The sequence below is a fragment of the Bison bison genome, unplaced genomic scaffold, assembly GCF_000754665.1.
Source record: "Bison bison bison isolate TAMUID 2011002044 unplaced genomic scaffold, Bison_UMD1.0 scf7180017864309, whole genome shotgun sequence".
Classification (NCBI taxonomy): Eukaryota; Metazoa; Chordata; class Mammalia; order Artiodactyla; family Bovidae; genus Bison; species Bison bison.
In genome coordinates this window covers 7399411-7425381 of record NW_011494881.1, presented here as the reverse complement: position 1 = coordinate 7425381, position 25971 = coordinate 7399411, and the positions used below count along the sequence as shown (strand labels likewise).

Here is a 25971-nt window from a genome sequence, read left to right as displayed (position 1 = left end):
GAGCCTAGAATCACCTAACAACTCCCTTCTGGAGTGGTTTTGATTAATGAATCTCGTATTCCCACTATTTATCATCCCCATGAATATTCATTCCACAAGGCACTATTAAAAGACACCGTTCTTGTCCTTAGAAGATAACCAGAGAGGATTGCACATCAGGCAGAGAGGCTGCCCCTGGTCTCCAGTCTCGAGGCCTCTGCCGCCCTCCACTGATGCCTCAGAACCGGCTGAGTTTCTCAAATGGCTTGAGAGAGCCCGGAAGGAACTGTGATAAAACTGGCTGGTGCACCCGAAAGGACCTCCTCCTCGCAGGTGGAGCGGCGATTCGGGGTCGAAGGGAAAGCCCGAGCCGGGGTCCCAAAGGTCGCCCGGACGGGCCCCGCCGTCACCGCCCTGTCCTAGCCCAGAGGCGTTCCCGGCCGCGATTGCGGCCCTAACGGGCTCCGGTGGCGGCCGGGCGCCCCGCCCTTCCCGGACCCGCCCCCGGCTCCATCTTGCTCCGGACCAGGTTGGGCCGTGACGCTGCTCCGCGGGGTCAGGTGAGGAACGGCGCCCCCTACCCTTGCAACCCCTCTGCCCCTCGGTTACCTCGCCCCGCCCAGCTCCGTGGCCGGCCACCCGGGAGTGGGCGGGGCCCCGCCTGCGGCCTCGAACCGGCACGGGGGACCGGGGGGAGGCTGGAGGGGCCTATAGGCCCCAGGGGTGGCCGGCGAGTCGGTGCGAGCATCTTGGGACCCGGGCTGCCTGGTGGGGACGTTCGGCCGGGGGTGCATTCGGGCGGGGTCGATGAGGTGGCCAGACCACGGGAAGTCCTATTCGCCGGCTGTCTCTGCCCCTCGTCTGTCCGGGGATCCTAGGGAGCAGTGAGGCCTCCGGCGCAGGCAGGTGGACCACAGGTGGAGGGACTGAGGCCAGAGGATGGGCCTGCTGAAGCGGCCCTCTAGGAGAGCTGAGTAGGAAAACCAGCGAGCAGCTGAGTCCGACTAGATTTCTTGGTGACACAGCAAATTTAGGGAAACTTGGGGAATTTGTACTTTGCTTAGTGAGCCCTAGGACGAATGCGGAAGCCTGAAATTGTACATTGGCCCAGGTTTATAATTCTTGGAAACTATTGTAGGAAGTAGCATTCCAGATTTGATTCCTAGTTCCTAAACGGCAGCAAACCTATGCGGATATGAGCCTAACCTGGGTGAACTCTTCTTCAGAAGAAGATGGCTGATGTCCACCGTAAAGTGACAGAAACGAAAGAAGTCGTCCAATTGCCTCTAAACTTCCTTAATTTCTGCCAGTTGGTGGGGAACTGATCTGATAAAGTAACCTGTCCTAATTAGATAATGAGTATAATGAGTTACCTACCAGTCAGGGAAGGGGTTTCAAGCACTAGATAAGGAGGTAGAACTACTGCAAACCGAAGCCTTTCAGTCCTCACTGGTGGTGACCTGCCTCCAGTTCTTTATCGAAGAGCCCTTGCTGACAGATTTAAATGGTCCTTCCCAATCAAGAGGCAGATTTTGGAAAATCGTAGTATCTACTGTTGGCCATCTTCATTCACCCTTCCTGTTTTGTTTCATTTGTTTCATAAATTTGGAACAGCTACCTCCTGTGTTCCTGGGCATCATGCCATCTCTGAGACTTGCCTAGGGAGACCCAACCCTTTTAGTAGTTGACTCACTGGGTGGAGATGGTCTGGAGAACCAGGAATGCTTTTCTAGTCTTTTAAAAATTAGTTGCTGACTAAGAATGTTGAAAAGGACGTAAAAGCTGTGGTTCACCAGTAAAGTCTAATTGTTCTTTGGGCAAAATTGAGTAGTTTGTTGAGTCACCCTTGGGTTTGTTTAAGCTTTGTACAAAAGCTTTTAAAATCTGAAATAGATGATACATGCATAATTCCAAAAGGTCTATCGCTACTTTGAAAAGTCTCCTTATGCTCTAGTTCTCCTCTCCGAGGTACTGTTTCCTACTTTGTTGAGTCTACTTTCAGGGATATTCTCTATATACAAATAACTATGTTTTACACAATTCGTTGCAGAGTATCTATGCAGTTTTTTCATCTTGCTTTTTTCCCACTTAATGTGACTTAGAGATGGTTTCTTATATGAATAAAAGGAGAGCTGCTCATGTTTTTTAATTCAACTGTTTCTTTTGTATTGGAGTATAGCCAGTTAACAATGTGAGTTTCAGGTAGACAGCAAAGGGACTCAGCCATACATATAAGAGAGCTGCTCATTTTTAATAGTTGCGTAACATTTTATTGTATGGCTTTCTGTAATCTGTTTTAGCTGTCCCTTATTAATGGTCTTTTAGGTTGTTTTTAATGTTTTATTTTAGCCACACTGTATGGCTTGTGGAATCTTAGTTGCCCGACTACGCCCTAGCAGTGAAAGTGCTGAATCTTAACCATTGGACTGCCAGGGAATTCCCTAACCTTTTTTTGTTACAAATAGTGCTGTAATGAATAGCTTTGTATGTATAATAATTTTGCATTTTTGTAAGTATTTTTATAAAGTACATCCTGGAAATGGCATTGCATTCTACTCTTTTAAATTATTATTCTTTAAAATATACCCAGATTCACTTTCTTAAAGTTGCATTGTTTTCTTATATGCAGATAGTGTTTATCTTCATTCTGTTCTGACACTCTTGTTGGCATAATTCCTCTAGAACCCTTTAAGGTAAGACTTAATGTAGTAGTTTTAGACTGTAGAAATAGGACTTTGTCACTGGAACAGTTCCTGAGATTCAGAAATTTAAATAACTTATGTAGTCTTTGGTGCTATAACACTTGTCTTTAAAATTATTATTAATTTCTCCCATAAATTATTTTCAGACTTTTTCTTTGGAACCTGACCTCTTTTACCCTTGGTCCCTCTGACTGTTCTTAGAGGGTATTGCTTCTCCTTTATTCCTTTTATCAACTGGGCTTGGAGAAGAAGGGAAAAAAAAATGATTTAACATCCTTTGCATCCAGGTCTTTGGATCCCAGATGACTGGTTCAGAACTGTCTGAATCAGTATTCTTATTATCTTTCTTAATAATTTTTAACTTCCGCTAGATATATGCCCACTCATTTTCAGTTTAGCAAGTTTTTAGCTTCTGCACTGTGCTATGTCATAAGGGACACAATAATAATTTAAATTTATTTTCTAATTTTCCTGTACTATATATTCAAAAGGCAGGCTACTTCCCCCTGCCCCTCTCATCTCTTTATCAGCACCTAGAACAGTGCTTATTACATTATGGGTTTTTGTAAATGTTGAACTGGATTTGTTTGGGATCTTTTTTATTTTAACTGGAGTATAGATTTACAGTATTGTGTATATCAGTGTTAGTTTCAGGCATATAGCAAAGTGAATCACTTATACATATATCCACTCTAGATTCTTTTCCCATGTAACCCATTACAGAGAATTGAGTAAAGTTCCCTATGCTAAACAGTAGGTCTTTATTTGTCATCTATTTTATATATATTAGTATGTATATATCATTGTTTGGGGTCTTGATAAAAGAGAAATACAAATCATTTATAGCTGTACTGGGGAGAAGAGCCAAAACACACATTGATAAACTTGCCAAATTAAATGGTAGATTCAGAAATGCCTAAATATTCTGATATCAAAATATTGCTCACAGACCAGCAGCAACAGCATCACCGGGAAGGGTAGTTAGAAATACAGAAGCTCGGGCCCCATCTCAGAACACTGAGTCAGCCTGCCTGATAGGCTCTTTCTTTCAGAAGATGTGATTTGATTTAGATTGTGACAGTGTATATCTTCAAAGGTCTTATTCCTTATATGAAATTACAGAGGACATTTCTTATTGTTGTTACAGAATGTCATACCCAGGCTATCCGCCCACAGGCTACCCACCTTTCCCTGGATATCCCGTAAGTATTGCCACTTAGGATACTAAAATAGCTCATGTCCTGGGAACAGGTGTTGCATAGGACCAGCCAACCCATGACAGATGTTACAAATATGCTAGAGCAGCGGTCATAAATTCAAACAGCCAAAAGTACTGAGTAGAGTACGTGAGTGAAGGCAGGGTTGTGGAGGAACTACAAAGACTTGCGTCACCTATGGAAAGGCACCTGTTAGTCCTCTTCAGCCTGATGTGTCCATACAGGGAGGTTGATTCAGTGTTGCTGGATATTCTATTTCTTTAAGTAAAGCTTAAATATAAATAAAATCTAGATTTTATATGAAACTGCCCATTTTTTTAAATTGGGAAATGCATATTTTAAAATGTTAAATACTGTATGATTCAATACAACACGTATGTAAACTAAATCCATCCTATGAGTCACTGATTTTTAACCTGTGTGTTGGATGTTTAAATTAAGAAGGGCTTGACTCAGAGAACACAAATTGCAGTGGATTAGAAGGCCCTGGATTTGTAGTTCTGAGACTTTTAGTATTCTGAGTACATGTTATAAATGTGCTACCAAGTTCTACTTTGCTGTTTACCTGTACTGTTCCGAGGACTAACCTCATAGCTGAGGTTAGTGTATTTCAGTTTTATGCTCATAAGTATGTAGGGCTTCTTTGTAATTCTGGGTAAATAGAAAGAGGGGCCTATATGGATTAGTGACAATATGTGTACCTGTGTGTAAAGTGAATATATAGTTCTCCTGAATTTGTCATAAGAGAAATGAAATTTGTAACTATGTTCCCAGGTCCCTATATACTAAACTGGACTCTGGCAACCATTTCTGTCAGTATAGGCTAATGCTAAAACAGACAATCTCAACATCCCGATGGCTCAACACAATAAAAACCTATTTCTTGCTTACTCCAGTCTCCTAGAAGTCAGTGGTGGGGATGATGGGGGAAGTGTGTGGTAGGGAGCTAAGAGACCTTTTTCCATTTCATCCTGTGGGTTTTCAGGCTCCTTCTATCCTCTGTTGCCTTAGTATATTGACTCTACCATCCTCTAGTGCTTTGGAGTCCTCCACTGGATTCTTTGCTTCCAGCTGGCAAATGAAGGAAATGAGAGAGGAAGAGACATCTTAGAGGATTGGGCAGGAAGTCATGGGGACCAGGCTGGAAGTGGTGTACATTACTTCTGTCCACTTCTGTCCACTGTCCTTTACCAGTATTCAGTCATATCCTGGGAAATGTAGTCTCTGTGGCCTGGAAAAAAGTTTAGTGAACGTGTAACAGTCTCTTTGGGCTTTTTCCCAGGTGGCTCAGTGGTAAAGAATCCACCTACCAAGCAGGAGAAGTGGGTTCAATCCCTGGGTCAGGAAGATTCCCCTGGAGAATGAAATGGCGACTGATTCTAGTATTGTTACCTGGGAAGTCCCACGGACGAGGAGCCTGGCAGCTACAGTCCATGGGGTCTCAAAGAGTTGGACACGACTTAGTGACTAAACAACAACAGTCTCTTCAGACTTAGACATTGCGTGATCTGAATTGAGGTCCCAAATGTCACACCTAGTATGTGCTCAGGTCACTTTTTTATTCTTTCTGTTATACACAGGTCCAGGTGTATTACAAGAAAGCCATGAATTCTTCTCTTTAGGGTAGAGAGGCAGGTCTTTCCCATATTTCCAGGTGCTAGGAGAATGAAGAAACTATACTGAGCTTTGCTAGTTGTTCATGAAGCCTTGAGGTGTTTTTTTTTTTTTTTTTAGCCTTGAGGTTTGAAAAGAGACACTCCCAAATAGAGAAACAGACTCTTCTTGCCTAACACACGTAGATTTACATAAAACTGAATTCTGACAGGTATCCTGACAAACTACTATACTGATAAACTAATATGAGATATCAGGACTTCTAATGGGCTTTTTAATATGTAAAAGAATAAGCTAGATCTTAACAGTTATCTCTGTTTTCTTAGCTAGGTTCTGTTTCTCAATGATCACAGTCATTTGAAAACTTTTCTGGTTTTTCAGCCTACGGGTCAGGAGTCATCTTTCCCCCCTCCTGGTCAGTATCCTTATCCTAGTGGTTTCCCTCCGATGGGAGGAGGTGCCTACCCACCAGCACCAAGTAGTGGCTACCCAGGAGCTGGAGGCTCCCCTCCCCCTGGTGGCTATCCAGCCCCTGGAGGCTATCCTGGTGCCCCACAGCCAGGCGGAGCTCCATCCTATCCTGGAGGTGAGTCGTGGGTTGTGGAAGTAGTGTAACACTTCTTTTCTTGTCTCTTTAATCCTTTTTGTTCCTGCTTGTTTTGTATGAAATCAGAGTTTCTCTTAGCCTGCTTTCTACCTTAGATAGTAAGGACTTAGCTGGCAAGGTAGAGGAATAAAGATTCTGAGGAGGCATGAAAGCTGGAGAATTCTCAGGAGCGATCTCCAAAATTCTGTGGGAATTAGAATAAATCTCATGGTCATAAAGGACTAATGGTTCACTTGATGATTTGTAATCTTAAGAACTGATTGAGACATTTGATTTTAGCATGATTGTGACCTTAGGACAGCTCTCGCCACAAGATGTAAAAAAAAAAAAAGAAAGAAAAAACTTAGCACTTTTATATTGTAAGTCATTAGGGCAAACGAAAGAAGTAACATTTTTTTAATGTATTTTTTAATGGGGAAGGAGTTGTTGAGAAGTTGAATTTAGACCAAAGGGACTGCTACTGTAGCATTATAGATTATTTCTTTTATTATTTGTAAAGTTTTCACTTCGATCATGAGACCTGTCACTATAGTTTATTTTTCTCTCTTCTTCTTCTTCCAGGCCAAGGGTTTGGAGCCCCACCAGGTGGAGCAGGCTTTCCTGGCTATCCACAGCCACCTACACAGTCTTATGGGGGTGGCCCAGCACAGGTCCCACTGCCTGGTAGGTATCAACTGTCCAGAAAAGCACAATGGCTTGATATTTTGAATTTTTCAGTTGCCATTGAAAGAACTTAGTTTGTGTTTGGGATCATCTTTAGTAAATGTTTATACTAAATACCTATTAGGTACTATCTGGTTTCATGAAAATGTATTAACCTGATAAAAAAGGTTTAATCATAAGATGGAAAGAAGGACCAGTTTTTTTCAATTAAAAAAAATTATCTCTCCTGAAGCCAAAAAAAACGAAACCTTTAGGAATTTCTCTGTCATTCGTGTAACACGAAGGGAATGAGCCCAGAACCGTGTGCTGCCATCCTTTCCAAACAGAATCAGAATTTAATCTGGTTCAACTATTTTGTTCTTCTTTTTAAAGTATTATTTTTAAAGAAATTGTGTTAAATTGTTTTAAAGAAATTACAACATGGAATATTTTTAAAGGTCCTTGTGACCAAAGTTGTTTTTTGATTCAGTATATCATGATACTTAAAAATTATTCTAGTGAATAACATAAGTGTGAGTGTTCTCATATGTTTCCATATTCGTAATAAATCAGTGCTGTTTTGAAAAAATAAATCAGTTAATACCTTTTGCTGTATTTTTTCTTAATATATAGGTGGTTTTCCTGGGGGAGCGATGCCTTCTCAGTATCCTGGAGGACAATCTCCTTACCCTAGTCAGGTATTTTTGGTTCCTGTCTTTTAAATTAAGTCTGCTAAAGAAGGGCCCTACGCCTTTATTGATCTTAGAGATTTCCTTGAAGCGGGGAAGATGGTCTGTAAGAGACACTTAAGACTTTAATCTTTGCTTCTGATAGACTCCATGCGCTTTGGTCCACCCGTGTCCTGATGACTTTGATAAGACAAACATAGGTCCCTTCTCTCAGGTGATGACACCCATACTCTTTTTTCCAGAGAGAGTCAGTCATTAGATTGGATTCTCGGCATTGGTTTTAGTTCTTTTTCCTCCTCCCTTGCTGGCAGTATAACTATGAACTCAGGTGGCTGGGTGATTGATATTTCTAGCCGTGTTTTATGAAGTATGGTTTTATTTTCCATTTTTGCCTTTATAACTTTCCACTCTTCTTTCAGATCAATACAGAATCCTTTCCTTCCTATCCTGTTTTCTCTCCTGTTTCTTGGGATTATAGCAGTGAAGTGAGTAAGGTTTTCTAATGTTCACTAATCACTCAGTCCCCTAAACGTGCCTTCATTTGTTTCTAATTTCTTGTGTATTTGTCTCTCACCACTTCCTCGAGGGCTCACGATAGCTATTTTATCTTCATGTCCCTGTAGTGCTTGGCAGGCCCTTTAAGCATGATAGTGATTAATGTCTGTTAAATTGATTTTTCAGTAGTCTCAGAAGGTCTCCCATATATCAAATCCTTGCCCCATTTCAGTGTAGCTCCTTACTTTAATATTAAGTTTTATTCTTTAATTGACTTGTTAATTCCTTTATACCCTATGCAGGTTATTAGGAACATAAGCAGTTTTATGTTTACTTTATCTTGATTTTCTCATTTCATACTGTCTATTCATAAAAGTCTAGCGTTTTTAAGCTTTTTCTTCAGCTGGGTTGGGAAAGGGATTACAGTATTGGAAAAGAAACAATTTAGCCATTTTCTGGCTTACTTTCCTGATTTGAGGTATTTGAGCTCCAGAGAGATTAAGGAACTTGTCCCGGGCCACACAGCTAGTGAATGACAAAGCTGAGACTAGATCCTAGCTCTTCTGCTTTTCAGAACAGCAGTCTCTTTGTTAAAATATGCTACTTTACTGATAGAGTAAATGATATTCCTTGAAAGCCCATAGTAAATTGCTTTCACTTCTTTTTTTAAAAAATCGTTGAAAGTTGATTGTTAATCATATTATAAATCTGTAGCTATTCTAAACATTTGTTATGAGAATTTTTATTTTAGTTTAGTTTAAGCATGCATATACTTTTAAAGACATCATTTTATGACTGAATATAAAAGATTTTTAAACATAAAAACACTTAAAGTAAAATACACATATACCTGCAGCTTATCTTGTGTAACAATTACTACCTTAAACTAAAACCAGGCAGTTAACAGAGCAGTAGATTTTGGAAGAGCTTTTAGATGGAGATGGAATAGACTACCTCGTGAGCTCCCTGTCACTGAAAATCCGCTGGTGGAGGTTGGTTGCTGTGTGTGTGACTTGGTTGAGTAGTTCAGGCAAGTGACCTCTCTTGATTGATCCAGTTCTAATTCTATGGCACTTTTTCAGCAAGAAGGTTGGAATCAAATGGGTGTCGAAGGGTGGAACTCTTGGTGGCTGATAGAATGGGCTTTGCTGTGCTGGGAAATCCTCTGTAGTTAGAGATTTGACCTCAAAAACATGGACCCTGATTTCGAGTTCAAAATAATGCGTGCAGGATGATAGTATTCTCGATGACAAGAGACACTTCAAACTTAGACTTTGAACAAAGAATAAAACAAAGCCATTTTTCCCTCCAGATGAAAAATGAAATAGGTTTTTGTTGTTGTTTTTGTTTTTAGAAACAAGATGACAAAATGCGAGTCATCAAACAGTACCTGATGGGAGTTGGTTTCTCTTTCTACCTAGTTCAGTGTATTTTAAACAGAACCTTCTGCCCTGCTTAGGATTTTAGTCACAATGGTTACATCAAAGGAAACTTTCATAGTTTTTGATACATTAAGCCTCATGTAAAGGCAATATGTTGAAAAAAATTTTCAACTTGAATATATGCTACAAGTAGAATATTTTTAGTTTTCCTTAAAACCACAATACAAATATTTCTTGTTAGTTCTTTGCTTACATTGCTAGCTTAGAAACTAGTGACAGATGATTGTTAGGCTTATTGGTAGGAAAAAATGTATAGATGAGTGGGAGGAATTACAGACTGTAAAAGTGTTTGCTGAAAGATGGTCTGGTCTGCTTCTCCCCAAACACTTTGTCCCCACTGCTGCTGCTAAGTCGCTTCAGTCGTGTCCGACTCTGTGCGACCCCATAGACGGCAGCCCACCAGGCTCCCCCGTCCCTGGGATTCTCCAGGCAAGAACACTGGAGTGGGTTGCCATTTCCTTCTCCAATGCATGAAAGTGAAAAGGGAAACTGAAGTCGCTCAGTCGTGTCCGACTCTAGCGACCCCATGGACTGCAGCCCACCAGGCTCCTCCGTCCATGGGATTTTCCAGGCTAGCATATTGCTGTATTCAATGGGTATAACTTGAAATACAGTTTCAGTTGCCTACATAGCAGCTGAATAATTTTATATTTTGAAACGATGTTGATTTCATCTTTAAATGATACTTTAGAAATACTTGGTTAAATAAAATATATTATTAAAATTAATTTTTAAAAAATGTGGTGGGATATCATCTTGTCTCATCTCATCTCCCTTAAGCCCTGATTTGAGTCTTTTAAGAAAACTAATAAACTGTTTCATAACTTTGTATTCAGAATTTTTAAACTTAATTTTGTAATAATTTCAAACATTAAAAAGTTGTAAAAATTATATATGGTTTAGTTACTAAGGGTGTCTGACTCTTTGCGACCCCATGAATTGTATGCAGCCTGCCAGGCTCCTCTGTCCATGGGATTTTTCCAGGCAAGAATACTGGAGTGGGTTGCCATTTCCCCCTCCAGGGGATCTTCTGACCCAGGGATCAAACCCAGGTCTCCTGCATTGCAGGCAGATTCTTTACTGACTGAGCCAATTCCTATATACATACCCTCTACTCAGATTCCCCAAATATTACTTCTTACATAAATACAGTGATCAAGAATTAATGTTTTAATGACACTATTACTCCACCTTTAGACCTTATTCAGATTTCATTAACTGTCCCAGTAATGTCCTTTCGGCTCAGGATCAAATCCAGGATTAAACACTGCGTTTGTTGCCATGTCTCTTCAGTTTCCTTTAATATGAAATAGTTCTTCAGTCCTTGTTGTTCATCACCTTGACACGTTGGAAGAGTACTACCAGTTATTTTGTAAAATATTCCTTTATTTGGGTTTGTCTGATAAGTCCCTCTGAGTGAATCTAGGTCATGCCTTTCTAACAGGAATACCACAGAAGTGGTGCTGTGCCCCTAGTGCCTCTTACCAGGAGGCACTTACTGTTGATGTGCCCTCTTCCTGGTGATAATTGGTGTTGATCATTTGTTTCAGATGATGTCTGCTAGGTTTTCTGCTGTAATGTTACAAAGTATACACATTATACTTTTACCCACTAATTTTAGCATCAAATTAGTGATTCTTGCCTGAAACACTTATTACTGTGGTCTTTGTCATTGGTGATTTTTAAATTTCTTCATAGATTGGTGTTTAAAAAATGTATCCATTGTTTTGCTTTTTGGTTTATCCTTAAAAAATTGATGAATAACTCCAAGAGTCTCTAGTCATCAATTTCCTTTTTTGTGCTTTTCTTATTGTAAGATGTTTTATTTTATGTCTAATAATCAGAGCCTATACTGAAAATGAAGAGAGATTACCAAAATTACATTGCTTGTTTGAAATCTCACTGGGCAACTCCGACTCTGCCTCCCTAAAGCCATTATTATATTCTTTAAATAAAACACTGCCACTCATCTCACACTGCTCAGGGATCAATCTCTTTTCCCCCCTATTCTCCCTTGAAGGAAACCAAGGCATAGAAAGATTGTGACTAACTTCACAAGCTTGACTGTCTTGTTTCCCGAAAGTTTGGCGTCTTGCTGTCTTTTGGCAGGAGAAGGATGGTCTGTATCTGTTCCGCCACAAAAATAAATATTCTTGTCCTGAAATCTCAGCACTGGCTTTCTTGCCTAAGAGTGATGATTGGAGAAGTCTTAAGTTGTTGTCTTATTAGCAGAGAAACCTGAGTTGGGAGGGATTTTTTTTTTTAAGCTAGTGTTTCTTGTATTAAAGATGTTGAACATTTTTTCGTACTGTTTTTCTCCCAGTTTTATTGAAACCCAATTGAAATAGAACATTGTGTTAGTTTTAGGTATGTAACATGTTGATTTGGTATATGTATATATTGGAGAAGGAAATGGCAACCCACTCCAGTGTTCTTGCCTGGAGAATCCCAGGGACGGGGGAGCCTGGTGGGCTGCCGTCTATGGGGTCACACAGAGTCGGACACGACTGAAGTGACTTAGCATAGCATAGCATAGCATATATTGTGAAAGGATTAGATTACCACAACAACTGACTTGGATTTTATGCCTCTTGTTCTTAGCCTGCTCCGATGACTCAGGGAACTCATGGAACAATCCGACCCGCTGCCAATTTTGATGCCATGAGAGATGCTGAAGTTCTTCGTAAAGCAATGAAGGGTTTTGGTAAGGAAAACGTATTTTTGTCTTATTTATAGTAAGTTCAAGTGATTGGATATAAAGTAAAAATAAGGTTTATATCACAAAACCAAGTTTATATGTGAGCCTGTGTGCACACGCCTCAATTTAATCTAGCACCAGAGCACCAGGCACCTTGTAATCGAAAAAATGTCCTCAGCGAGCACCCCACAGAGACCTCATCCTTATTTAGACATGTGTGGTTCTTTCAGGTACAGACGAGCAGGCAATTATAGATGTTGTGGCCAATCGTTCCAATGACCAAAGGCAAAAAATTAAAGCAGCTTTTAAGACCATGTATGGCAAGGTATGTTTTGTTTTGTTTCATTTTCTTTTTAGGACTCAGCAAGAACAGTGGCCTGTAGGCCCTGAATTCTGTCAAGTTGGATACTACATTTTTATTAGTACTGATAAGTATAAAGTAGAGACAGCTAGACTTCAGAGACCCCAGAAGAGGTGTATTCAATATTTATTTCTCTTAAAAGCCTTTCCAATTCTAGAGTAGTCCTTGATCTCATAATCATACCCATTTACTATGTCTGATAGGTGACACACGTTCAGTAGAAAGTAGATTATGACCATAATCATAATCAGTACCTTGGTTCTCAGTCTTCTCCTTGAAGTGGGATTCAAGGACTTCTTATGTGGCCGTTGCTTATTCTTGGCCTGTGGCATCATCTTTCACTTCTCTCCCTCCTTGTAAACATATCCTGTTTTACAATTTTATAGAACCTCTTGCCATTCCCTGCACACATGCTTCTGTGGTTGATATATGTTGTTTTCTTGTCCTGGAATACCTTTTCTTCTTTTGCTGCATGGCAGACAAGCTCTCCAGGATTTGGCTTGTTTAAGCTACTTTGTGAAGTTTCTCTCATTGCTTGTTCCACTGTGATCTCATAGCATTTTGTAAAACCTCTACTGTAGCTAATCTCAGTGCCCACTCCCTAAAAACTGTGAGCTGCCCTAGGGCAAACCATGTCATATTCATCTTTGTGTTTATAGTACCAAGGACAGGAACAATAACAGATAGCCACATAAATATTTGTTGAGTGGATGATCAGTGACTAAATCCAGCAAGGTTCTATGGCTGACAGGTGCCATGGCTTCTTAAATATAAAGGGCAAGAGTGGGTAGCATTGGTTTGTCATTCAGATAGGAATCCTAAAAGTTTTCTGACATTCTCTGGATCCAATTAACTTTTCTCAGAGTGGGAGTAGAGGCCCACTGACCTGATTCATCTTTTCTACTCTGCTTTCCCTCTCTGCCCAACCCAGAGTCCACTTCCTTACTCTTAAGGCTCCTTAAGCGACACAAGGTCTAGATTTCCCTTAGGGTTCAACATCAGACTCATTTTTCTCACAAAAATATTTTTTGTTTTATGAATTTCTTTAGTTCACATGTAGTCTGTGCTTTCTTGTCCTAAATTTTCTCATGTATCACTTTTGAGTTAAAACTAAATTCCCAGACTATTTTCCTTACCCACCGCCACTTTTTGTTTGGACTTCTTATTAGTAAAAACCCTGTCCTCTAGCCAGCTGTGGAGTCTTTGGTCCCACATTCTTCTTTCTCAGTCAGTCAGTGAATATTGTTTCAGTGCCTGTGTATGCCAGGCACTGCGTTGTCCTGGCAACTGGTTATTGCTTGTCTTGTTGATCTAATCTGTAAAAAGGCTCTTTAGAAATGTGTCTTCTATCTCCTTTTTTTCTTTCCATTTACACTGTCACCACTCAAACCCAAACCTTTATTACTCCTTATCTAAATATTCCAGCAGGCTAAATTTCATATATATCTTTGGTCATTATAATCCATACTGCCTGTTGTTTTCTTATATAAAAATTTTCAGTGACTCCTCCCAGCATGCAGAATCAAATCCATGTTCTTTAGCTTGGTATTCAACGTAATAATCCAAGAATATAGTTACAACTTTGTTTTTATTAATGTCTAAAAACATTATTCGTAACAAAATTGGTTGTCTTATTGTCCCATTGAAAAAATTTTGCTCATTCTTGTGTCTATACTAAGTAATTCTCAACCTGAGCAGAATATCATAATTTCTTTCCAAATTTAAAAACACATGCAGAATCTCTGAGTATTCATTCTTGACATAATTTTTTTTTTTAGAAAAATTCTGCAGATTATTTTAATGCATATAGCCAAGGCTAGGAACAACTTTTCTGTTCTTGTTTGTGTCCCTCCTCCTTACCTGAAATATCTTTCTCCTTTCTCTTTGCTAATTTTTACATACTCTTCAATACCTTCACTAAAATTTTCTCTGAAGCTCTCTAGCCCACTTTAACTTTTCCTACTTCAACTTATTTCTGTGCTGCTTATTCATCCGGTGCTGGAGAACAGGCTGCTTTATTTTAGTTTTTAGATGTTTGTCTTTTCTTCTCAAATAAGAACACAATGATGATGATTTCTGCTTCCTCATAAAACAAGAACAGTTTTTTATACTAAGAAAATACGTGTTTATCATTTTGTTAATTTGAACTATTCTTTGTTTCCGATTCCTCTTTTTTGGTACCTGGTATAGTGGCGGAACTACAATAAGTTTATTATTAAGTATTTATTAATAGAACAACTAAAATATATCTTCTTGAATATAATAAGCTTAAATACTTAATTCTGTAGTGTATGATATTCTGAACAGAAATTGAGGTTTTCTTAAAGTAGTTCAATTCCATTTTTCTCGTATTTCCCTTAAAAATTTTAAGCAAAACAAAATTTGGAGAGCTCATATACTGAATTTGTGTTTGTTATGTAACAGGATTTAATCAAAGATCTTAAATCAGAGTTAAGTGGAAATATGGAAGAACTGATCCTTGCCCTGTTCATGCCATCTACGTATTATGATGCCTGGAGTTTACGGAATGCGATGAAGGTACTATATGGCATTTACTTTGAGTATTTTATCCTATTTCAAATGTAAAACCCCATAAATTATGCAGTTCTGAGTTTACAGTGACAGGTAAACCAATACATTATTTTATACCATCTGAATATATAGAGCTCTTCAGTCTGGAGGCCAAAGTTATGTTTGGTAGAACATTAAGATTTAATAACTTCCAGAAATTTGCTTTTTGTTTGTAATTCTCTCTCATTCTCCCTTCATTTCACATAGGGAGCAGGAACTCAGGAACGTGTGTTGATTGAAATTTTGTGCACAAGAACAAACCAGGAAATCCGAGAAATAGTCAGATGTTATCAATCAGAATTTGGACGAGACCTTGAAAAGGACATTAGGTCAGATACTTCAGGGCACTTTGAACGTTTACTTGTATCCATGTGCCAGGTGAGTATTGAATTCAGTGTCTGAGTGTTGGTGGAGGGAACATTCTTTACTGCCTACTGCCAGTGGGCATTCTTTATTCCTTTTAATATCTAGCCCCCGTGGAATCTTGACATCTTTAAGAGGGACAACAGAGAATCATCTGTATGGGTTTCTTTGTTTCTGTATTGAAAATTATTTCTGTAAATCTGGTTGTTGTAAGGAGTCAGCAATTAACCACATGAAGGTTGTATGAAATCAGAAATCAACTTGAGGCTCTGTGTCTTAGAATGAAGCTGCATCTGTATTTTTAAGGTTAGCATTGTTCTGCCAGTTAATTGGGACCATCGGCTGAAGATATGCAGGTCTGCCATGCAGTGCGATAAGAGTGAGACAGAAATGCAGAAAACATGTCAGCATCCACTGAAACACTGTGCTTAAGTACCGTCCTTGTTCTGATTCCCTAGATGTGCTGGCAGAGTTGCAGAAAATTCTCCAAATAGGGTATATGTAATGATCCTATAAATAATCAGGGTATATTTGAAAGAGATGATGCAAAAGACTAGCACACTGATTCGGTATCAGGAGTTACTGGCTCTCCTGCTAGTGCACAAGGTTGGACAGTCTTGAAGATTCTAAAAGTAGACAGGCTCTCAGAGCAAAGGGATGTAGTTGCAGAAAAGGCAGTGTGCCAGAGCGTGTGGGTATGGAAGTGAGAAAACAAAGCAAATGGTGGGAGGACATTGAATTTACCTCAACCAGTAACAGAGCAGGAGGGTAGGTTAGCAGGAAAAGAAAATCAGAAACAGAGTTAATGCTAAAAAACGAGTATTCAGACTTTAATGAGGTGCTGAATGTCTCTTTATGCAGGGTTCAGGGCCCAACCATTTTACAAAATAAAGAGCCCTTGTCCTGGAAGTGGCTTTCTAGGACAATGGGACCATATTGTGTGCTTGAAGCCAAAGGCAGTCATCTGGGGAGTTGTTGTTGAGCTCCTATTGCCTGTGCTGTATTCAGCCCATTTAGAATAGGCTTCTATACATTGCTTGTGCCAGTGCTCTTCAGACAACAGTTCCTCAACCTTCAAGGAACACATCTCCATTCTGTTCCTCAGACAGACACTAAGACTCTAGAGGGCGACCTTTTCCTTGTTTGGGTTTGTGTTTCTGTTTTAGAGAGAAACCAACTACCCAAGTATAAGCTTTACTCTTATTCAGGCCCAGAGCTTCCTCTCTCCCTCCCTCCCCGATCCCATCCCAGGGAAGAGTTTGGTCTATAAATTGATACAGCCTGTCAGTACTTGTGTTATTTATAGCTTCTTCTTAAAGTCTCACGCATCATTTTTATGCATACATTCATAATAAATACTTACATATTAAGATTACACTTGGATGAATGAAAGGAAGTTCACGGAGCCTCTATATTATATGCTTCCTCTTTTGGCTTAACTTCCTTGGAGGGAGGGGCCTTGTCTTGTCTTGTGGCCCCACCACATAGCACATCCTGTTGGTTCTGTTCCTCTGGAGAACCCTGACTAATACAGCCTGGTACAAAATAAGTGCTCCATACCTTTCAGGTACATGGTGAATATAAAGTGGAACTCAGTATAATGCTGATCTTAAATCCCAGCTAAGCAGAACCATACTTTGTTAATTTGAGTGGTAGTTCTTATCTCCTAGGAGACCAGGTCCTCAAAGCATGGCTTAGGAGTCGCTTCATCATGAGAAATCTAAAGTTACTTCAGACCTTGGAGTTCAGGGATATCCAGCTTCTGGGACGTCTCAGTGCGTCTCTCTCCAAGCTAGACGAGAGACAGTGCTCACTGGCTCAGAACTTGGACTGATGGAAGGAGACCTTATTACCAGAGAAGCGAAAAGTGAAATTCCTTTGATGGCCGAGGGATTTCTCCCAGAGGGTGGAAGTGACTGCATTGTTAGTGTTCAGGACTTGCTGGATCATGAGTCTGTGTGTGTGGCCACAGCCTCTGGAGGTGCTATAGTTTGCAGTTTCAATACATACCAGTCTCTTTCTCCTGGCCCAGTTACCACCCTTCAAAGCACCTCCTCAGAGAAGCTTTCCTGGACTCTCCTGGGCCATTTGTCATTCCCTGCTCTGAGCCTGCATTTAATTCCCAGAGATTTTGGTTGTAGCCCTACTCACTCTTTGGAGACATCTTTTATCTCCTTCATGGGAGGAATGGAGTAGTGATAATCATTTCCAATCTCTGTGGTTTGTATCATACCTAGACTTTCAGTACCTGCTACTGGAGAAATGTTTATTGAATAAAAACAAAAAAACCCCGCAGCTTGTAAACCAAGGATCAAACCCAAAAGAGTGATTTATTTAAGAATCCCTGTCTCTTTAGTCTATCGAGAAAGCTTTTTAAACTGAATATCAGTAAAATTTTCTATACCTTCAAAAGTAAAATGTCTGTGTAATTTTTTATGGAAACGTTTTCTAATTTAGCTCTCAAAGCCCTGTAAAACCTCTCGTTTTAATATAACGTCATCAAACCATGATCTACATTATAAAATCCATAGTTGGCAATGTAATAAAATATTAGTTACACTAGTATAGTTTCTTTGGAAATGAAAGATAAGCGTGACAAACTTTATGCATTAATTTTTAGTAAATTGTCCTTTTAAATTCAAAAATGACCAGATTGGAAAACCTTGTTTTAAAAATAAGACTTGTATCACTTTCTTCTAACTCCTGCATTCCTTTTTTTGCAGGGAAATCGTGATGAGAACCAGAATGTTAACCACCAACTGGCTCAGGAAGATGCTCAGCGTCTCTACCAGGCTGGTGAGGGGAGACTAGGGACAGATGAATCTTGCTTTAACATGATTCTTGCCACAAGAAGCTTTCCTCAACTGAAAGCTACCATGGAGGCCTATTCCAGGGTATGAGCTTTTCTTTTGAAGATTTTGCTTCTATTTTAAGGTGTCAAAATATTTCAACCCCTATACTTTTTTGTCTACAGATGGCTAATCGAGATTTGTTAAACAGTGTCAGCCGTGAGTTTTCCGGAAATGTTGAAAGCGGTTTAAAGACCATCTGTAAGACACTTTTCCTGTTTTCGTGATTTGCTTTGTTTTGTTTGTAAATGAGTGAGGCTTTGAATAGTTGTTCCCATTAAGTGGTGATTCTTAGTATAGCCTCCCTGGAGTCTGCTTAGGCAGAGACAAGATAATCCTATGTTTTTATATGCAGTTCCCTATGAATGGTTGGTGGTGTGATCAAATAGGATTGTTTTGGAATTATTTGGTCGTGATTTTCTATGCCCTTCTTGAGGACTATACAAAAGTATATAACGGATTGCAGCATTTCCATTAAGGTAAATGGGAAAGCCCTAAGGAAACTAGAGAGTGCCACCACACAAAGCATCATTTTGAGCCCCCAAATGCCTTTCAAGTATTTAGCCAAATGAGACTCTTTTCCATTTGAAATTAAAAACCCAATTTTTGGTCCTGACGTCCAGACGCTTAATGAAATGGAAATTTTGTTCTCATGGAGAATATAAGACTAAAGAGAATATTAGTAACACATTGGTATTAGCAATTGAATATCTTATAAATACTACTGTTGTAATTGTAGCTAACACAATAATGTACAGTTAGTCCATCTCTGTGAAAGGTAGAGCCTTTGCTAACTTAATTTTCCTATTATCATTCTCAAGTCTGTGTTTTCTTATTTATATTGGAATCTGTCTTACATCCTTCTTTCAGTCAAATGATACATTTGACATCTAGAATTCAGATTTTAGTCATTATTCCTTTTAGTTAGGTATTACCAGGGTACAGTTGCTACACATTTTCTCATGTTAAGGGGGGAAAATGTTAAGAATTTTAAGTGACTGCATCTGTGGAGAGAAAATGGGATTTACTGGCCAGAGGGAATCTTGTAGAATTGAAGGTAGACTATCTGATGCAGCTGGAAAGAAAGATGGATGCTGAGAAAAATCAAGGGGGAGAGCACTCTACAACTCACCTAAGATTTCTGAGATAATTACATAGGAAATGATCAAAAGCAGCTGGAAGTGATAGATGAAGCTGGTGTGTGGACATCTTTGTCATGATTTCACGTCTGAAGCCTCTCTCACTTTCAGTGCAGTGTGCCCTGAACCGCCCTGCCTTTTTTGCTGAGAGGCTCTACTATTCTATGAAAGGCGCCGGCACAGATGACTCCACCCTGGTCAGGATTGTGGTCACTCGAAGTGAGGTGAGGCGCTCACTTTCTGTCTGATCTTCACTTGATTTTGAGTATTGATTCTTTTTTCTTAGCAATATTAAACACAATTTTTCTTCTAGTTTTATTGAGATGTAATTGACATACCTCACTGTATAAATTTAAAGTGTGCCGCATAGAAATTTGACTTACATACATCAGGAAGTGATTATCACAGTAAGTTTAATGAACATCCATCATCTTACAAAATATGAGATTAAAGGAAAACATTTTTCCTTGTGATGAGAACTTTTAGGATTTACTGTCTATACATAAAGCAGTGTTAATTATATTTATCACATTGTATATTACACCCCTAGTAACTTATCTTATAATGGGAAGTTTGTGCCTTTTGATTGTCTTTCTCCAATCTGCCCCCCTCAATCCGCTACCTCTAGTAACCACAAATCTTATTATCTTTTTGTTTGAGTTTGTTCATTTTTGAAGTGTATTTGCCTACAGTACTCTGCTGGTTTCTGTTATAAAGCATTGTGATTTTATATTTCTATACATTTTAAAAGGATTCCCGTGAAAAGTCTAATTATGACATATCACCATACAAAAATACTACTTAGTTATTGCCTGTATTCCCCACTCATTCATACTCTTCACTCATTTACTTTGCAGCTGGGAGTTTGTACTTCTTACTCTTTCACCCATTTCCTTCCCACCCCCAACCCCCTCCCTTCTGGCAGCTACCTGTTTGCTCTTTGTGTCTATGACTGTGTTTTGTTATATTTGTTCATTTGTTTTTTCAGATTCCACATGTAAGTGAAATCATGCAGTATTTGTCTTTCTCTGTCTCACTTAGAATGTTAATTTCTTAAAAGTTCCTCCGTTGGTTGTCAGTCCATGAGTGACGTTAAGAAAGAGCTCTCTTTCACTGCTGGCGGAGGTTGTATAAAGCATAGTGTTCACCTTTTTCCTGCTGTGAGAGACTTGCTTTAGTGAAACAGACTGCCAGGAAATTCAAGAAGAGTTTATCTTTTGGGTTTCATTTTGCTTATGTAAAAAAGTGGATGAGGGAATTCCCTGGTGGTCTAGTGGTTAGGGTTTGGCACTTTCACTGCCAGGTTCGGCACTCAGGGATTGAGATCCTGCAAGCGTGAGGCGCTGCCAAAAAAAAAATCAACAGGAAGCTGTATGAAAGACCTATGCAGATCAACCCTATTGGACATAGAAATTCTTAAAATTTAGCATGCACTGTATAATAAAATAACTTAAAGTTTTATCTTTATCTTTTTACTTAAATATAGCCTCAAATGTATTCCTTTCTTTGACTTAGTATATTTAGTAGACTTTTTTAATTGAAAGAAGCATATACTATGAAATTATATGAAAGAAGGTAAATCATTTTTTAAAAGACAACTATAATACAATATTTGGAAAAACTTTGTTGTGTCTTTGTTTTTAGATTTAAATTTTCTAAGTAGGATCTTTTTTTCTTTATAATAAAATACACGTAACACAAAATTACCATTTTAATCACTTTTAAGTGTATAGTTCCGTGACATTAAGTACATTCCCATTGTTGTACAACCATCACCACCAGAACTTTTTCAACTTAAAAAAACTGAAAATCTATATTCATTAAACAATAATTCACCATTTTTTTGCTTCCCAACTCCTAGCAGCCACCCTTCTATTTTCTATCTTATGTATTGCAATATTTGACTACTCTAGCTAATTTATATAAGTGGAATCATAAAGTATTTGTCCATTTTAACATTTTTAGGGTTCATCCACATTGTAGCATGTGTAAGAATTTCCTTCTTTTCTAAGGCTGAATGATATTCCATTGTATGTATACATCATGTTCATGTCTGACTCTTTGCAACCCCAGGAACTATAGCCCACCAGGCTCCTCTGTCCATGGGATTTTCCAGGCAAGAATACTGGAGTGGGCTGCCATTTCCTTCTCCAGGGAATGTATACACTACCTTTAGTTTATCCTTTCATCCGTCAATGGACACTTGGGTTGCTTCCACCCTTTGACTGTTGTGAATAATGCTGCTTTTAACGTGGGTGTACAAATATTTGAGCCTGTGTTTCACTTTTGTGGATACTCAGAAGTGCAATGGTTGTGTCATGTGGTAATTCTATTTTTATTTATTTGAGTAATTACTATACTGTTTTCCAGTGGCTGCACCATTTTACATTCCTACCAGCAGTGAACAGGGATTCCAACTTCTCTGCATCCTGGCCAACACTTTGTTAGTGCTGGTAGAAATGCTAGCTATAAAATGTCAGTCCTTTGGTGTTTTTTCCCCTCTGCTTTGGTTATACTTAGGATCTTTTCACTATTAAAGAACAATTTAATAAATTATCAGTTTTCTTTAACTTTTTTCTAATATTACAAATATCGTGTCTTGCATGCAGATTGATCTTGTCCAGATAAAACAGATGTTCAGTCAGATGTATCAGAAGACGCTGGGCACAATGATTGCAAGTGACACGAGTGGAGATTACCGAAAGCTTCTTCTGGCCATTGTGGGCCAGTAGGAGAGATTTTTATAAATGAGTGAAGCTATTCAAAGCTTATCTTCAAAGCAATGACTGACCTGCATGCAGCAACATCAACCCTCACCTAACCAAAAGAGCTTTTACTAAGGACCGTGTCAGGGTATTGTGCTTGGTTTGCACATGTGGTTATTGCCTTAATTCCAATGTTCTTTTTTTCTCTATGTACAATCAAGTAAAGCCATATCACAATGATGAAGTAATAATGCAATGTTTGTAAAGCATAATTCTCACTGCTCTTATTCTAAATAGGACACCAAATTGAGTAAAAGTCACAATAGTTTCAAATTCTGTGTGATAATATTGAATAAATTTTAATAAATAATATTGAACATTAGATAAACCCTTTGCTTTCCATTGGACAGTTATAGTTGGTAGTATGTCAAAATTGTATTACTTTTTAAAACAAATTCAGCTGTTTTGACCTAAAAGAGTAATTTGCATCTTACTTCACATAAATCAGTATTCTATATTCATAAACATTGAACTTCCCACATAGAAAATAGTTTAGTATTGGCTGTAGCAGCTTTTTAAAAAGAGATTATATGTTTATATGCCTAAAATATATAGCCTACTTTTATGTCTACTAAGACTGCCTATAGATCTTTATTGGCCCTTGATTTAAAAAAAAAATTATAAAATACTTTTAGTTGCAGTTTAATCATGATTCAAGAAAATGAAGCTTGACACATAAAAGGTGCCAAATTAATAAATAAATGAAACTTAAATCATCTTCCTGGGAGATTGAATATTAGTTCTTTGGAGAAGTCGTTCAGGAACTCAGTGCTATAGCAGTGTGATTTCAAACCTGGGTTTATTCCCAGTACTGAGCAATTGCTTATTATGTTGAGCATTACAATAGGTAGTTAGGGAAAGTACAAAGGAAGGAGGTTTGTAATCTAGTGGGTGATCTAAACAAAACTTAGGATACAAGGATATTGTTACATTATAAATTCTTCTGAGAATAATAACCCTATTTGTTCTTTTTGTTGAACTCCCTGGCACAAAGCAGGTATTTAATATATATATGGTGAATGATTGTAGTAAAAATTGAGGGAAAGAAGAGTAAATATCAGTTATAATTCAATGAACAGTTGTTTGGGGGTAAGTACCAAGGGACATACATGCAAGGTGGTATAAGACACAACCTGACTCTTAGAGAGAGAGGCCTATGTACAAGTGTAGTGTGAGGCGAAAGCAAGATACACTGGTAGAAGGGTAACAGGCCAAGGTAGATTTCTGACATAGATTTTGGAAAAATAACTAACAGCAATAGGATTTGGTAAAGGAAAAGGGGTGTAAGTTATTAAAGGAAGAAAATTTGTGAGGAATATATTTTTAAACTTTTAAAGATTGATATATATCATACCATTCATCCTTTTAAACTGTACAATTTAGTGGGTTTTTAGGATATTCACACACTTGTGCAACAGTCACCACAATCAATTTTTGAATATTTTCATCACCCAAAAAGAGAACTTAACACCCATCAGCAGTCAAGCCGTCTTTCCTTTCTTCCTGCCTGTCCCCTGGCAGTCACTAATCTACTTTCTGTCTCTATGGATTTCCCTCTTGGGGGCTTTATGTATGAATGGAATTACACAGTGTGTGGCCCTTTGTGTCTGGCTTCTTTTAATCAACGTACTGTTTTTAAGGTTCACCTGTGTTGTAGCATGAATCAATACTTCATTCTGTTTATGGCTGAATAATCCATTGTTTGGATCTACATTTTGCTTGTCCATTTATCAATTGATGGACATTTGGGTTGTTTTCACCTGTTTACCATTATGAATAAGGCTGCTATGAATATTCACGCACAAACTTTTCTATGGACACAAGTTTTCAATGCTCTTGGCTATAATAATAGGCGTGGAATTGCTGGCAGTAGTATCTTTATGTTTAACTTTTTGAGGATCTGCCAAACTATTTTCCAAAGCAGCTGTACCACTTTACAGTCCTACCATCAGTGAATGAGGCTCCCAGTGTCTTCATTCTTCCCGACACTATCATTGTCTCTTTGATTCTAACCATCCTAGTGGATGTAAAGTGGCATCTCATTGCAGTTTTGATTTGCATTTCCCTAATAACTAATGAATATATTTTCTTGATTGGCCATATTTTCTTGATTGTCCATTTGCATATCTTCTTTGGGAAAATATTAAAATGCCTGTTTTTAAACTGGGTTACTGAGAATTCCCTGGCAATCCAGTGGTTAGGACTCCATGCTGCTGCTGCTAGAGGCCCAGGTTTGATCCCCTGTTTGGGGAACTAAGATCCCACAAGCCACATGGTCCCAAAAAAGATTACGATGTGTGTAAGGCAGGATAGTTATCTCAACACAAATACAGTCGCAATCTTCACTTGGGAAAAAATCCAGGGAGAAACGTCTTACTCAACAGTTACATGTTTTTATATTTCAGAACTTTTATGACTTATAACACTAACTTTAAAAGCATTTTTCTCAATTTTTATAATTTTAACATGTTTATTAGCAGAAATGCAATTTATTTTTAAAATTAGACTCTGGTGACTATCCATGGAAAGTAATGTGTGAATGTGTGTATAGTTTAATAATTTGTTTTGAAATAATTTCAAATGTATAGAAAAGTTGCCAGGACAGTACGAAGAACTCCCATGTCCTCTTTACCTAGATTCTCATACAGTTAACATTTTATTGGTTCATTACTTACTCTGAGTGTGTGTGTGCGTGCATATGTCTTTTGTTATTGGTCTTTATTTGAACTGTTGGTGGGTTGAGAGAGCAAACTGCAGTCATGCTGTCTCATCACTCCTAAACACTCCAGTGGGTGTTTTCCCCTGAACAGGGTCACTCTTCTACATAATGGCAAACAATCTTCCACATCAGTAAATCAATATTGGTATAATACTACCACCCAATCTAGTAAGCCTATTCAAATTTTGCCCACTATCCCAACAATGTCTCTTCATTTCTGGGTCAACATCCTATACAGAAATACGTACTGCATTTAGTTGTGTATTTTCAGACTCCTTTAATCTGGAAGAGTTGCCAGTCTTTTGTAGCTTTACAGTTTTATTAAAAGGTACAAGCTTTTATTATAGGATGGCTTACAACCTGGGTCCTTTGTCTGTAGGAATACCACAAAATGATGCTTTGCTTTTCTCAGTGAGTCTCATCAGGAGGCATAAAATGTAGACTCGTCCCCACACTGGTGATGTTAACCTTGATCACTTGATCATGCTGGCTTCTTAAATTCACTGTTTTTCCCTTTGTAATTGATTAGTATTCCAAAATCATGCCAGTAAACTACTCCTTATCAAATCTCCACATACCAGCCTTAGCACTGAAGACTCCTGTCTAAATCATCCACTCCTATAGTTGGTGCCAAGTGGTAATTCTCTATTTCAATCATTTCCTCTCCATTATTGGATTGGCATTCAACTGCTATAAAGAGCTTTCCTTTCTCTTCATTATATCAATGTGAACTTGTGTATTCCTATCTTATTCAACAGATTGTAATCCATTATTATTGTTTACTTTGATGTTCAAATTGTCTGATCTGGCCAGTAGCCCCCCTCAAGTGGCTCCTAACAGTGTAACATTTTAAAGTATGTATACTGCTAAGATTCATACACACGGTGAATAGCTATAGTTCATTCATTTCGACTGCTTTGTAATATGCGATTTTTTAAATATATTATCAGTGTATTCATCCTCTCTTCCTTTGGGTTGTTTCCAGGTTTTTGCTATTGTATTTTGCCTTTCCAACTCTGAGGTAATGCTGAATTTCAAATGTATTAAATTTTTCCATTAACATCATATACTTGGAGTCTGTTTATGGTGTAAATATTGCGCACTAGAAGCAGAGTGGTT

General features: G+C 38.5%; 1 protein-coding gene across 4 annotated transcripts; it reads left to right on the top strand.

Annotated features, from left to right (window-relative positions):
• Positions 1–443: 443 nt before the first annotated feature.
• On the top strand, positions 444–25921 carry ANXA7 (annexin A7). Of its 4 annotated transcripts, XM_010852282.1 has the most exons (15): positions 444–539; positions 2609–2672; positions 3829–3883; positions 5894–6098; positions 6681–6782; positions 7395–7459; positions 7870–7935; positions 11989–12091; positions 12316–12410; positions 14871–14984; positions 15225–15395; positions 18104–18274; positions 18355–18430; positions 19480–19592; positions 21978–25921. In XM_010852282.1, the coding sequence occupies exons 3-15, from the start codon at positions 3830–3832 to the stop codon at positions 22098–22100; spliced, it is 1458 nt and encodes a 485-aa protein (XP_010850584.1). In that variant the 5' UTR covers positions 444–539; positions 2609–2672; position 3829; the 3' UTR covers positions 22101–25921. The 4 variants fall into 4 exon arrangements, with proteins under 4 accessions (XP_010850584.1, XP_010850586.1, XP_010850585.1 ...); XM_010852284.1 differs by lacking the exon at positions 7870–7935 and having other exon boundaries at positions 445–539; XM_010852283.1 differs by lacking the exon at positions 2609–2672 and having other exon boundaries at positions 457–539.
• Positions 25922–25971: the final 50 nt, after the last annotated feature.

Bases quoted from the DNA above. Each gene is read 5' to 3' on its own strand.
- ANXA7 (XM_010852282.1), top strand. From the start codon at position 3,830: ATGTCATACCCAGGCTATCCGCCCACAGGCTACCCACCTTTCCCTGGA. The intron at 6,099-6,680 runs GTGAGTCGTGGG...TTCTTCTTCCAG, and splicing joins AGCTCCATCCTATCCTGGAG to GCCAAGGGTTTGGAGCCCCA. The intron at 7,936-11,988 runs GTGAGTAAGGTT...TCTTGTTCTTAG, and splicing joins CTTGGGATTATAGCAGTGAA to CCTGCTCCGATGACTCAGGG.